Raw genomic sequence first — 15176 nt, forward strand, 5'->3', positions numbered from 1 at the left:
ATAGACTTAATAGCATTCCAAAACTTTCTAGGGTCATTCAGGTTATCAGTGGTAACAGACATAAAATATTCAGACTTGGCCTTCCTGAGAAGAAAATAACACTTGTTTCTTAACTGCCTAAAAATAAGCCAATCAGCATCAGAACAAGATTTCCTTGCTTTAGCCTAGGCTAGATTACGGTCGTGAATAATACAAGACAGCTCAGAAGAAAACCATGGATTATCCCGCCCTTTAACCCTGAACCTGCGGAATGGTGCATGTTTGTTTACTATTTGGGAAAAAACCATCATGAAAGAATATCCAGGCAGTTTCCACATCAGGGATAAGCTCAATCTTGCTCCAGTCAAAATAAAACAAATCATGAAAGAAAGCCTGCTCATTAAAACACTTCAAATTTCTCTTACGAATAAAACGTGGATTTGTCTTTGGAACCTTAGTATTTCTAACAGCAACAACAGCACAATGGTCACTTAAATCATTACAAAAACACCAACCGCAGAATATTTATGTGGAACATTTGTCAATATCAAATCAATCAGGGTAGATTTATCAGGGCATTTAAGATTTGGGCGAGTGGGTGAATTAATCAACTGGGTAAGATTCATAGAATTACAAAACATTTTTAAATCATCAGACACCGGCTTTAACCAACACCAGTTGAGATCACCAATCAAGATCATTTCACTGTAAAGAAGTTTAGACATAAGTTGCGTCAAAGAAGAAAATGCATCACCAAGAGCAGAGGGGGGTCTATAACAGCCAATCACAGTTATAGAGAGGCCCTTTGAAACCTCAATATTCAAAGCAAGAAATTCCAACTGTTTACAAATAGTTTCAGACTTTGCCACACTTACATGGAATTTAGATTTTACATATATAGCCACACCCCCACCTTTCTTAACCCGATCTGCACGATAAACATTGTAACCACTTATACAAATATCCTTATCAAAAATAGACTTGCTGAGCCAGGTTTCCGAAAACACAATTACATCAGCATCAGTTGATTTAGCCCAAATCCTAACCCCATCAATTTTTGACAACAGGCTGCGTACATTTAAATGAAAAATACCAAAACCAGATCTTGATTTAAAATCAGAGGGGGTTTGGAGACATTGCATATCAGGGCCAGGGTTAGGTTGCACATTACCTGATATCAACAACAGAAGAATAACTAGGCACCTCTGTTTAATAACCTTGCACGGCTTCTCTTTTTTAAGAGACCTACTGCAAGCGAATTCTACAAGTGAGTTTCCAGACAATACAAAACAGTCATTTAAAACCATTAGACTTTGGTAGTGACACAAATTCGTACTGTTCACATCATGCCACAAATGCATCGGCACTTGGACGAGTGGACCGAGTGAAAAAGAGCGAGTTCCTGCAGACAAAATGTCTAATGGACGCGAGAGTACATTGTCAGATGTACTCACCCTGCGACAATGTTTGTTTTCTCCAGAGTTCAATAAAGTCAGTGCACAAAGCAATACCACGTAAATTGTCATTTTCTCTGACCAAAAAACAAGAGGCCAACGAAGGTAAGTGGAGAGAGGGACAGCGTGTATGTGAGTCAATGTGAGTGTTTGCGCGTGTGAGTAGATTGAGTGTTGAGGGCGATAGAGAGAACGGGTTGAGCTGCCACTGACAGCCAGGCGAAGAGCAAGGAGCAGCTCGGACAAGACACTCCGCGGACTAACGAGGAACTCAGGCCAGCCAGAGATAGGGTTACTTTGGTAAACTTCAAGTAATGAAGTTCCGAGTTGAGGAGGACCCGTGATCTTTACACCAGCAAAAATAAAATAGTTTGCACTACGCAACAACGAAGTTACGCAACCATAAATAAATAGATTATTAGTAGGTTAAAATGTACTAGTCACAAACAAACGACTTGACAAACAACTTGACATGCTGCCATCTTGGATTTTTGCTGTGATATGGAATGAATAAATGAGAGCATTAAAACAACAGGAGAGCTAGTCTAGAGTTGAACCAGAGTGGAGTACATGGACTAAAGAGTTTACCTAATTCAATGCAGGTTATTCCCAGAGACCAGATGTCGATCTTCCCATCGTACTGACCCTCGTCCATAGCTAGGATTACCTCTGGGGCCATCCTGAGGAAACATCCCCATTTTAATGACCGGTACACCGCTTTTGATTTGATGGAAAATATTGAATGAGACAATAGAGGGTGCCCCATTTCTTTCCCATATTTCAAACACCATCTATTTTTCTTGTACATTGGAATTTTGCCACTCACCAATATGGCGTCCCCACAAAAGAGTTGGCTGGAGAGACAATGGAGGCAGAACCGAAATCTGCAAGTTTCACCTGGCCAGGCTCTGTCAGCAAGACGTTCCCTGCCTTGATATCTCTGTCAGACAGAGGAGAGAGATTACGGCATTACAGCTTTGTTCCACTGGCACAGGCACACTCCCTCCCTGAGGGCACAAAGTAGTCAGTCTAACACGTCCACATATACAGGTACTAGGACTACTCACCGGTGAATCATGTTGTGGGAATGAAGGTAAGCCAACCCCTCTAGAGCACCGTGGGTAATCGCTGCTATTTCCATTTCTTGTAGAGGTTTCTTGTGAACTACAGAGGATGTAGAGCGAGAGAGGATGAGAGTGCTGCAAATCATGGGGAAAACAACAAAGAAGAACTCATCTTATAATCATTGTCATAAAAACTCCTATCTTACCTTCCAGGACATCGGAGGCAGAGCCTAGACAGTACTCCATCACCAGCTACAGAGACAGAAAGAGAGAGTGTTATACTGGGTTAAATAATGTACAGTTCCAGAGTATTCACCACGTTTTCATAGCATTATGACCTGTTGTTTATATTTTCCATTCAGATAACACTCTTACCCAGGCAGTATGCTCTCGTAGATAGCATCCTTTATACTCTATGCTGTTTGGGTGCTGTATTCTCTGCAGAAACTTCACCTCCTTGATTATGTCTTGCCATTTCTGTAAGGTAAAACCGTTGAAACGATTACATCATGTTTGCGTAACAAGCTCTAAAAGGGCCAATCAACAGTAGAGACAATAACAAAGCGGTCTCCCATCCTCTTGTTTTGGTAAAAAGCTGAGGGATGCGCCTGGAGAAATGTAACCACTCAAATTCATAGACTGACCATCCAAGATATCACAATTATAGTTTTAAGCATGTTTTGACGCTATACAGTGTGTTTACATTTACAATGTTTACAAATACTGGAGTAAAACAAGGTTATATTTTGGGTTCTGATGGGGTACGACAGATTAACTAAGCTCATTAAGTATTTATAAAAGCTATATTCTTCAAGAATCAATAGGTATATCATTAATTTATAAGTCAAAAAATTGATGTAGCAACTGCAGATTGCCCCTTTAAACAATAAGGATATAGATGCAGGCTGAAACTATTAGGTGTTCTACATGGCACTTTAGTTACTTCCCTTTGACTTCAACTCTACTTCTTTGGGTTAATGAATTAACCAATCCAGTCATTTTGCCAGATTCAAATCTGATTATCAACTGTTTTTAGACTGAGCTTCAGGGAACAGGACACTGTTTTGCAGTTCCACTACTTTAAGCAAATAAGATAAATGTTTTAAATAGAAACTGCTGAGAAACACAACAAATCCCTTTGAAGACCAAACCTTAGAGAAACTATAGGCCTAATGCTCCAAACTCACTGAGGACAGGATCTTGAAGGAATAGGCCTTGTTAGATTAGATGCTAATGAGTCTTTTCACAGTAAACCAATACTGAGACAACAAACAAAGCTTCAGTAACAGCCCTGCACTGTCTCAACTCATTGATGTTGGCTAATCTTTATAACGAGGCAAGGTGATACCAGGCCAGGTATCACGATACCACAGTGGAAAAACATCAGTGGCCTAGCATCCTGTTCGCCCTGTCGCCCGGACACTTGTTCACGTTTTCTAAACGTTCTCCAAAAACCTGTCACTGAAATGTACACTTCTACTCAATACAACACATTGAATTTAACTTCACACTGTTCAGTGTATAATAGAATACTGCATAGAATGGCTGATTTGCTCATATTTGCAAAGGCCTACCTGTGATTTGGCTGGAGGAATGGGAGGAAGGAATACAAATGCATAATGATCTGCATGTCATTGTGTCAGTAAGGGGAAAACACTGCATGAAAGCTTCTTTACTCTTCAGTTAACACAGACTCTCCCTCCCTTCCTCACACACTATGTCTCTCTCACTCTCATAAACACACACACACCACTCTCTCTCTCCCTCCCAAACACACTGCTCCCAACTTCTAAAACATTAGGCACCAAACAGAATGTAAGGAGCACCAGAAAGAAATAGATAGTTGTTATAGTTTAGTCTTCCATTAGGCCTGTATGAATCCTACCTTTGAAGCACATACTGTATCATGAGTAGCATACCCTTTTCCTTTCTTCCTGTGCCAATCAAATTTGCCTAAACCTAATGTCAAGTTACCAGGTTGTTAGCTAGCTAGGTAACATGACTGAACAACGTTGTTTGCCGTTTAGGCTAGAGACAAGCCGTTTTCTTTGCTATAAAGCTGCAAACATGCCTGGTGCGAAGCGGTTCTCCATTTTCCCTCTCTGTCACTCAGAGGCTGCATGACAGTGAACTTGCAAAGTCTACACAGACTGGACTGTGCTCTTGGTTATGACAGGCGATTAAATGATATAATGTATCAACGTTGCTCACTTTGCGCGCTGCTCCAATGTAAGAAATGTACAACATAGGGCGGCAGGTAGCTTAGTGGTTAAGAGCGTTGTGCCAGTAACCGAAAGGTCGCTGGTTCTAATCCTTGAGCCGACTAGGTGAAAAATCTGTCGATGTGCCCTTGAGCAAGGCACTTAACCCTAATTGCTCCTGTAAGTCGCTCTGGATAAGAGCGTCTGCTAAATGACCTATTTATTTTTATTTTATTTAACAGAAAACTCCTCAGGGTCTGCATCCCCGCTCGCAATCACGGCTAAATTATATATTTTTTAACTGACAGAGGAATAGATGTGCATGAAGAGCGCACGGAGAGAGCAGGTGAGTGAGGGCTGGTAGGGGATGCGGCTGGCTGATTACAGCTGCCACACCTGATATGCGCATGAAAGTGAAGTAGTTATTATTGGACCTGCGCATAGAAGCAACTAGTGGCTGTTGCTTAAATTCAACTGAATTTATAAACAAAACTGACATTATAAACATTTTACAACAGGCGCCAGCAGGTTCTTTAGATCGGTAGGGCTGGAAACTTTGGCAGTATCATATGAAACGGTACTACGGTATTCTAAAATGTTGGTATCATGACGTTTTGGTACCGTGAGATTACCGTAGTACCAGTATACTGTGCAACACTAGTTATAACTGTTTGATGTAACATCAACGGCATTTGATGCACAATCAGTCTCTTACCTCGTTGGATTGTTTTCCACTGTAAGACATCTTCTTGATGGCCACCACCTCAGTGGTCCGCACATCTCGTGCCTGAAGAAAAATACAAAGTCAACACCCTGCCCTATATCTTAAACAGTGCTGAATATAAATCCAGCTCTGTTACTGAGCGCAGAGTGGCGGGTCCAAGTACTCACAAAGTAGACGGCACCAAAGCTGCCATGTCCGATCTCTCGCAGGTCTGAGAACAGTTTCTCAGGGTCCTCCTTGAAGAAGAGTTCAGCAACATCGGGGTCCTTCAGGCTCCCCGCCCGACTGGTGTTGGGCATGCTGAGGGGGGGACGTGCCAGTGCTGCCACCGCCGCGGCCAGGGATTATCTGGATGTGCGACAGCGACGTGACAGCCCCCACCGACGGCTCATCTGCAGGACAACGGCCTCATACGTGTACACACCTGGGGGGATGGAGAGGACAGAGTGAGAACTAGTACAGTAGAATTAAGCAAGCACATTAATATAATCATTTTTTTATACATTTTAATTATTTAGCAGATGCTCTTATTCAGAGCGATTTACAGTAGTGAGTGCATACATTTTTCATTATTTTTCTCTGTGGGAATCGAACCCACAACCCTGGCATTACAAGCACCATGCTCTACCAACAGAGCCACATGGGCCCCAAAATCAATCAAGTTATGATATTGAGGGGCTGAATGGTGAAATTGATTCTCCGGGACAACAGCCTAGACAGAGAGAGTGAATAGGACTTTTAATACTGATTATGTAATACTGAAAAGCCTACATGGGGGATGGGGCAGCCCTACACTCAGAATAAGCCTCCTTTCAACCCTTTTCCTGCACAGTCACCATCGGGCCATGTACCCATGATAACTAAAAAACACTGTCTCTAGCTAGGTTTCCATCCAATTGGCGACAGATCTTCATGCGAATATTCAAATATCAGCATAAAGAAAATATGTGCATTTTCCCACCAGTGGTGTCTCCATCAAAAGGACTTATTGAGGATAAAAATCAGTGCGTGATGACGTAGTGCACACAAAATGTACTTTTTCGCTTAAGTTTTCATGAATAAAAATCTAAAGTTTAATGTGTTTCCATCGCATTTTCAACTCTAACAATAGTTTTGTCACAAAAACTGTGCCTACTCTGGTCTTGGCACTTGTGCTCTAGCCAACAGCTGGCAGATACAGTGCGGGTAGTCTGTGTAGGTAGGCTAGTCTACATGATGAGATTATTATGGATACGAGCAAGAATATTTATTTGTCAAACTGCAGTCAAGCATCGATCATCATGTCACCAGAATCAGACCCTCGATACATATTGGAAAGGAGCATCAAGATCAGTGTGCACTTTTGTCACCATGTGAAGTTCATACGTTTTTTCATCTGTAGCCTAATAAACTGCATGCTTTCCCGAGTCGTAGTGGGAGGTCCACACACCATATCATCGCGTGACTCCAAGATTACTTCGATATAATGGTTATTATATCAATATTGCCCATAAAGGCGTTTCCACCACCATTTTTCGCATAATTAATTTTACAGACAAAAAAAGATCCCACCATGTCGAACGAACAAATTCTGTCTGCATTTATAAAACTGTACCGAAATGTCCTGTTTCCATCACAGCTGTCGTATATACACTGCTCAAAAAAATAAAGGGAACACTTAAACAACACAATGTAACTTCAAGTCAATCACACTTCTGTGAAATCAAACTGTCCACTTAGGAAGCAACACTGATTGACAATAAAATGTCACATGCTGTTGTGCAAATGGAATAGACAACAGGTGGAAATGATAGGCAATTAGCAAGACACCCCCAATAAAGGACTGGTTTTGCAGGTGGTGACCACAGACCACTTCTCAGTTCCTATGCTTCCTGGCTGATGTTTTGGTCACTTTTGAATGCTGGCGGTGCTTTCACTCTAGTGGTAGCATGAGACGGAGTCTACAACCCACACAAGTGGCTCAGGTAGTGCAGCTCATCCAGGATGGCACATCAATGCGAGCTGTGGCAAGAAGGTTTGCTGTGTCTGTCAGCGTAGTGTCCAGAGCATGGAGGCGCTACCAGGAGACAGGCCAGTACATCAGGAGACGTGGAGGAGGCCGTAGGAGGGCAACAACCCAGCAGCAGGACTGCTACCTCCGCCTTTGTGCAAGGAGGAGCAGGAGGAGCACTGCCAGAGCCCTGCAAAATTACCTCCAGCAGACCACAAATGTGCATGTGTCTGCTCAAACGGTCAGAAACAGACTCCATGAGGGTGGTATGAGGGTCCAACGTCCACAGGTGGGGGTTGTGCTTACAGCCCAACACCGTGCAGGACGTTTGGCATTTGCCAGAAAACACCAAGATTGGCAAATTCGCCACTGGCGCCCTGTGCTCTTCACAGATGAAAGCAGGTTCACACTGAGCACATGTGACAGACGTGACAGAGTCTGGAGACGCCGTGGAGAACGTTCTGCTGCCTGCAACATCCTCCAGCATGACCGGTTTGGTGGTGGGTCAGTCATGGTGTGGGGTGGCATTTCTTTGGGGGGCCGCACAGCCCTCCATGTGCTCGCCAGAGGTAGCCTGACTGCCATTAGGTACCGAGATGACATCCTCAGACCCCTTGTGAGACCATATGCTGGTGCGGTTGGCCCTGGGTTCCTCCTAATGCAAGACAATGCTAGACCTCATGTGGCTGGAGTGTGTCAGCAGTTCCTGCAAGAGGAAGGCATTGATGCTATGGACTGGCCCGCCCATTCCCCAGACCTGAATCCAATTGAGCACATCTGGGACATCATGTCTCGCTCCATCCACCAACGCCACGTTGCACCACAGACTGTCCAGGAGTTGGCGGATGCTTTAGTCCAGGTCTGGGAGGAGATCCCTCAGGAGACCATGCGCCACCTCATCAGGAGCATGCCCAGGCGTTGTAGGGAGGTCATACAGGCACGTGGAGGCCACACACACTACTGAGCCTCATTTTGACTTGTTTTAAGGACATTACATCAAAGTTGGATCAGCCTGTAGTGTGGTTTTCCACTTTAATTTTGAGGGTGACTCCAAATCCAGACCTCCATGGGTTGATAAATTTGATTTCCATTGATAATTTTTGTGTGATTTTGTTGTCAGCACATTCAACTATGTAAAGAAAAAAGTATTTAATAAGATTATTTCATTCATTCAGATCTAGGATGTGTTATTTTAGTGTTCCCTTTATTTTTTTGAGCAGTGTATATGTGTATATATAGCGGCTGGGTCCGGGTGGAATGAGCGGGCCCTCATCGACAGCTTCCGGTGTAGCCTGCGAGAGGACGTCCGAAGGGAGCTATGACTTTACTCGCATAAAAACTGTGGATGGAAACATGGTTAATGTCTTTTTTTTTTCTCCCACCAGAACAGCAAGTTCTCATGCTGAGTATGAGGGAGAGGAAGTGCAGACACAAAAATGCCAGTGCTGTGCTTTCAACTTTTTTGCTCAGTACAGTGCTCTCTCCCTCGGATATGACGCACGCCACAGGCTGCTTTAGGCAGACGATGAGAAAGTAACTAGTGTGCCTGCCATGTCCAGCCCATTACTGTAGGATCATGTCCCTCTGAGCGTCCCTGGCTGCCACAGGAGAGCCTAATAATAGGAGCGAGGGATGGGCACACTGGCCAGTGATGTCAGGCTGAGCTCTGGAGAGTGGCCAGTTATAGCTCTCGGTCCATTCTGGTGAACGAAGTAGGAAGAGATCACAGTCTCCTGTTTCCATAGAAACAGCAACTACTGTAAGAAAGCCAGTGGGCTGTGTCCTGGCTGATAGACAGTGGTATGCAGACAGACAGATGGAAGGGGGAAACAAAGAAAATAGCCCTGCAGCTGATAATCTCACACAAAGAAAACCCAACATTACAACACAGTAGGTGACTAAGGAAGAGATTACATGAGCTATGCGCCATACCAAACAAAGGAGGTACAATAGTGATACTAAATGCAGCAGACTAGGAAAAGGAAATTCTGAGACAACTTAGTGATGATTAATTTTTACAAAAGACTCCCTAAGGACCCTACTAATCAATTAAAGTCTTTGATCCATGATAAATTGTCAACAAGACAGAATATGAGTATATGAAAGTTGACTGCCCAACCACACCTGTCATATACGCTCTCCCCAAAATTCACAAGAGCATGACACCACCTCTACCAGGCAGGCCCATTGTGAGTAGTAACAGATCTCTGACAGAATATCTCTACCTTTGTAGACTATGTTGTGAAACCCTGGGTGATCTCCCTCCCCATGTTTACCAGAGACTCTACTGATTGTATAAAAACATTTTAATCTGTGGACCATATACCTGAGAATTATTTTCTGTGTACTTTTGATGTTACCAGTCTATATACTAACATCCCCCATCAGGGTGGCCTAGAGGCCCATAAGTTCAACCTCAATGAACGTCCCCCTAATGCTCTTCCCAGCACCAATTGTATTGTGGACCTGGCTGAACTGGTATTAACCTCCAACTATATTCTCTTCAGAGGATACTTTTTCCTCCAGACCAAAGGGACAGCGATGGGGAGCACTATGGCTCCTAATTATGCTAACCTATATCTAGGAATGTTTGAAAAACAGGTGGTGCTGAATCCAGACCTTAACCATTTTCTCTCCAATATTCTCCTAATTCTGAGATATTTGGATGACATTTTTGTGATCTATACAGGGACCCAGGAAGAACTTTTGGAATTGCATGCCTATCTAAACTCTATGAATGAACACCTTTATTTCACCATTAACTATGACCTATCACAAATCAGTTTTCTTGATGTGATGGTTATTAAGGACAAAACCTCCCTCTCTACAGATCTCTATAGGAAACCTACGGACGGGAATACCCTCCTTAGAGGTGACAGCTTTCATCCACGTCCACTTATTAAAAGTCTCCCTATAAGTCAATTCAGTCGCATCAGAAGAATATGCAGCTCTGATGCTTTTTTTTACATTTTTACATTTTTAGTCATTTAGCAGACGCTCTTATCCAGAGCGACTTACAGTTGGTGAATACATATTTTTTTATACTGGCCCCCCGTGGGAATCAAACCCACAACCCTGGCGTTGCAAACACCATGCTCTATCAACTGAGCTACATCCCTGCCGGCCATTCCCTCCCCTACCCTGGACAACGCTGGGCCAATTGTGCGCCGCCCATGAGTCTCCCGGTCGCGGCCGGCTGCGACAGAGCCTGGATTCGAACCAGGATCTCTAGTGGCACAGTTAGCACTGCGATGCAGTGCCTTAGACCACTGCGCCACTCAGGAGTTTCTTATCAGAAACAGACCACGGACCTCACACAGAGGTTTAAGGAAAGGGGGTACAAAGACAATTGGGTAAAACATGCCAATGATCGTTTTGAAGGACTAACACAGCTGGAAAGCCTTCAACCAAAAGTTAAAGAAAAAGCAGAACATGTCCACTCGTGCTTTACCCAATACTCACCATTGGGGAAGGCATTAAAGGACATTATCAGGAAGCACTGGTACATTATTGATACTGACCCACAATTGAAACCCATGTTTAAATATCCCCACGTAGAGTCTTTAAAAGACCCCCAAATGTGAGAGACATTGTGATTAAATCTGATTACCCACCAGAGAAAAGGGAAACTTTCTTGGACAAGGTTCCAGAGGGTAATTACAAATGTGGCCAATGTGCTCAATGCAGCTTCACGTACAAATGCAACTCATTTACCCACCCCCGCACAAGACAAAGATTTAAGATCAAAGGCCTGATTACCTGCATGTCCACCAATGTTGTTTACATGTTGAAATGTCCTTGTGGTCTGTCTTACATAGGGAAAACCCACAGAAGCCTTAAGACACGGATCTGTGAGCACCGCAGCAATATACGGACAAGTGAGACTAAAAATCTGGTTGCTGTTCATTTTGTACACGCTGGACATCCTATTAGTTCTCTGAGATGCATTGGAATAGAAATGGTCAAGATGTCATGCAGGGGAGGGGACATTGAGAGGAAACTTCTTCAAAGGGAATCTTTCTGGATCCACTGGCTCAACACACTGTCTCCTCTTGCCCTTAACGAGGAGATTGACTTGAAACTGTGTTTATAGTTGTCGAAATTGTGTTTTTTTATTATCCTAATTGAACATTGTATGAATATTGTATGTATATTACTGTAAATATTGATCACATTCCTTGTATATGATCATATATTTTGATACATTGAATGTTAATATTGTGAACCTATGTTATAGATTTTTTTACCTCCTGTTTCAGGAAGTGATGTCACTGAGTATTGCCCCTATATATAGGACCTTCCACCCCCACCTGGGATATGGATGTGTTTTTCATGAATTTGCCTAGAACTCCAGCACCTGTGGAAAGTACCTGGATGTGCATATGTTCTTCAGCTTTTGTACTATGCGCCATACCATCCATAACATAACACTAGCTAGTTGTTAGACCTGTACGGTCAAGACAGACACACTTCCTCAGTCAATTGATTCAAATACATATTTAGGGGGTATTTTCCATCCTCAAATAAAAAAAGCAAAACTCTGTTTTTTACTAGGCCTATATTGCCTGTGGAAGACCAACAGGTATGGTAGTAACATGTTGCTCCTATGGTTGCATAGCTGCCTGTGTAACATAGCCACTCCTTGACAAAACCAGAAAATTGACTAAGTGACAATTTTATGTAGTAATTAAAATACATTTTTGGCAGTAACACAACATGTCACTGTCTGCATGCCTCAATAAACATGTTATGTATTGCTGGCTCTTAAACATGATGTAATTGTTGATCGCCAACTAGTTATCTGAGGAAGGTTGACTGTGCCCAGCCAGCTCAGATGATCAGCTGCACACAGACACACTGAGCAACACTCTCCCTCTCTGACGCCAGCGTCACAAGACTGTTCCGCTCATTCTCGGCCTGGGAGGAACAGCACAGCCGGACCCCAGTCCCTCAGGCACAGCAGGCAGACATCCTTTGTCCCACAACACTGGACGACTCACTCACTACCCTGCTGCACAGATGCAGCCACAGCCCTGAAATAAAGTATAATTAACGGCGTGGGACTGTGGCTCTTTATTGCCATTGTTGTTTACTACATTGTTGTTCATGAATGAGCCTTGTTGTTGTAGCCTCTCTCTCATGATGATGACATTTTGAACTGCAGGAGGCACATGAGCGCAGTGACAGTGATGGTAAGTGATTCATTTAATGAAACACTTCGGCATGACACTGACACCCTACACACACAGAGGCAGCAATAATGCAGCAGGACAGGACAGCAAAGCTGGAAGGCTGGAATTCCCTCTGCATGCTGTCACTGCACTGCATTTCTCAGCATTTCCTGTTCGCTCAGCTATAGGCACTGCTGGGAATTGTTTCAGGCAGTAAGACTATTCTATTGTAGCTTATACAGGCCTAGCAATGGTGTTGTTTTGGAGCTCCTAGAGGGGAAAACAACTGTATTGTATTATCTGTGTAAGTGTAATGTGGTCTGTGATAGGCTAATCAATCATCTCAGGTATGGATACAAACATGGGCCATCCATATTGTCTATCTCTGGGGCCTATGTGTGTCTCTCTCTGCAGTATCCAGCATACCATTTTTGAAGTAAATTTAAATGCAATTCATGAATTGATAAATCCTCATAGTAGAAAAAAATTAGCAATATTCAATTAACTTCCTGAATTGAAAACTTAATTGACCCAACCCCTTTGTTTTCATGATTATGTAATAGACACCCATAAACAAATTAAATGAGTATGAACACATAGCCTACTCATTTCAGTTCACAAGGTAAAGTAGCACCCATTTCATTGACCAAAACAAAAACACACACACAGCTGAACCAGGGAAATGACAATTATGAATCAATATGCAAGGAGGACATCACATTTAATGTGCCTTCCAGCATTTATGGAGCCCTTTTAGGCCAACGTTAATGGCTTGGGGTATATGAACGTCACATAGCTAACAAATTTAATAATTGAGAGGTCTAAACGTGGGTAATAGCAGCTGGATGGGAATGCAAGCTGTTGCCAAATGCTGTCTCATTCTTAAAATTTATAAAATAATAATAGCCCGGCTTGTGCAATTGTAGGCGTATTCAAATGCATTTAGTAGTGTTCCGTTCATATTAATGATGTGTACCAATTGCATAAGGAACACCCAGCATTAGTAAATAAACCCCATGTGGATCAAAGAAACATAACTTAACAACAAAACAGACTATTGTTTACCATCTGATCTTTGCAATAGATGCAACATACACCTAATATGTACCCTAGTTAATCTGACAGTACAGTAGCAAGACTGTAAATTGACGAATGACGTTCAAGGCAAACTCATCATTGAGAAACGTCCCTAGACTCCCTAACCATTCTGAACTCCACAAATTCCAATCGACAAAACATTTACTACGAGACAAAGCAGCCAACTTTATCTAGGTAGCCAGCTAGCTAGTTGTTTTACTAATGTCAACAAATTCGAAGTTACCGGTAGCTAGTTACCTACACCCTATTCGAGTAGTCTGGTCGATGTGAAATCATGCTATGGCTAGCTCAGCAGCCAAGAAAACGTGAGGCAGCTAACTAGTACTACTGTTAGCTAACTTGATGTTACTAGTTAGCTAGCAATAGAAGCCAACTTAGTTTATTATGTGGTGTGCAAGCAATACATGGTGATATGACAAGTGTTGTAGGTATTAGTACATTTTAGGGCTACGTTGCAAGTATTGTTTATCACCGTCTCATTCACAGTTTAACGCGTTAAAAAAATGTGAGGCTAGCTATCATTAGCTGCTGCTAGCCAGTTTAAACTCACCCTTCCGACGGGCCTGGCTGGTTTGAACGGAGCAGAGAATGTCGTGTGGTTCCACCAATTTTGGACAGGAAGAGTACTGGACTAGTGTTTTTTCCTGAATTATATTTTCCTTACACTGATTTCTGATGTTTTTCAAAGTTGTCAAACGATTTGTTGCTTTAGATTGGCTGTGTAGAGTTGGCAAGAAATCTCCACCCTTGCCTTGGACTAACGGGGGCCCAGATTGTCGAATCCCGTACTACAGGCAGATCCCAAAGATGGCGGCCGTGCTTTCCACCGCCTCCCTCCGTGACAAATAATACGGCGGGGGAAAATGTGAGGGAAGCTCAGGGAACACCACGAAAACAACCAAACTGAAAGCGACCGCACCCTTGAAATCGTCGGAAGATTGGAGAGGCCTTTTCTATGAATGAGAGTAGGAATATGTTCAATATTTCACTGTGTTTATGTTGGGGTTGGGATTCTCTCCCGTCCTCTTTCAATTCAGTCTGTTCCTGGAACGCCAGTTCCGCCCTATCGCTGTAAACTCCCTCTGACCCATTCATATCCAGTCATTGCTCTGACCCAATGCTCTGACCTAAATGCATGGAATAGCAAAGCTACCAAAACCTCAAGGAGAAGTGACAATACAGTTTTGGTCTGCAGACTAAATAATTTCTCTAATTACTATGGACAAAATAAAATGGCATGACCGTAGCATAACAAGTCATTGAAGCTATGGACGTTGTTTTTTACAACTTTTCCCCAGCATGATGTAGCTCTCGAGAACCCAAGCAGACCGAAGAGCTCCCAATGCGATAGCATGTCCATGAACATCACTGAAGTTGAGTTCAATTAGTGCTATTTAGTTTCAGACACAGACAGATACATTATATATAACAAATTATGCTGATGGTCATAACTCGGCTATTATAGATTGACCAATTGTGAGTCCTACTATTCTAT

The 15176-nt window shown here is 42.9% G+C and overlaps 1 protein-coding gene across 2 annotated transcripts in view; it reads right to left on the minus strand.

The window, feature by feature from the left end:
* The window catches only part of LOC121559801 (serine/threonine-protein kinase TAO1), a 30199-nt gene extending 15317 nt beyond the window's left edge, over window positions 1-14882 (minus strand). The window contains exons 1-8 of one of the 2 annotated variants that reach the window (XM_041872894.2): window positions 14346-14882; window positions 5590-5846; window positions 5414-5485; window positions 2873-2974; window positions 2704-2749; window positions 2501-2597; window positions 2260-2373; window positions 2022-2113 (exon numbers count right to left, since the gene is read on the minus strand). In XM_041872894.2, coding sequence (XP_041728828.2) covers window positions 2022-2113; window positions 2260-2373; window positions 2501-2597; window positions 2704-2749; window positions 2873-2974; window positions 5414-5485; window positions 5590-5721 — 655 coding nt within the window. In that variant the 5' untranslated portion in view covers window positions 5722-5846; window positions 14346-14882. Of the gene's footprint in view, window positions 1-2021; window positions 2114-2259; window positions 2374-2500; window positions 2598-2703; window positions 2750-2872; window positions 2975-5413; window positions 5486-5589; window positions 5847-14231 lie in introns of both variants that reach the window. The other variant, XM_041872891.2, reaches the window with a different exon arrangement.
* Between the last annotated feature and the right edge of the window lie 294 nt (window positions 14883-15176).

Source organism: Coregonus clupeaformis, chromosome 5 (genome assembly GCF_020615455.1).
Source record: "Coregonus clupeaformis isolate EN_2021a chromosome 5, ASM2061545v1, whole genome shotgun sequence".
NCBI lineage: Eukaryota > Metazoa > Chordata > Actinopteri > Salmoniformes > Salmonidae > Coregonus > Coregonus clupeaformis.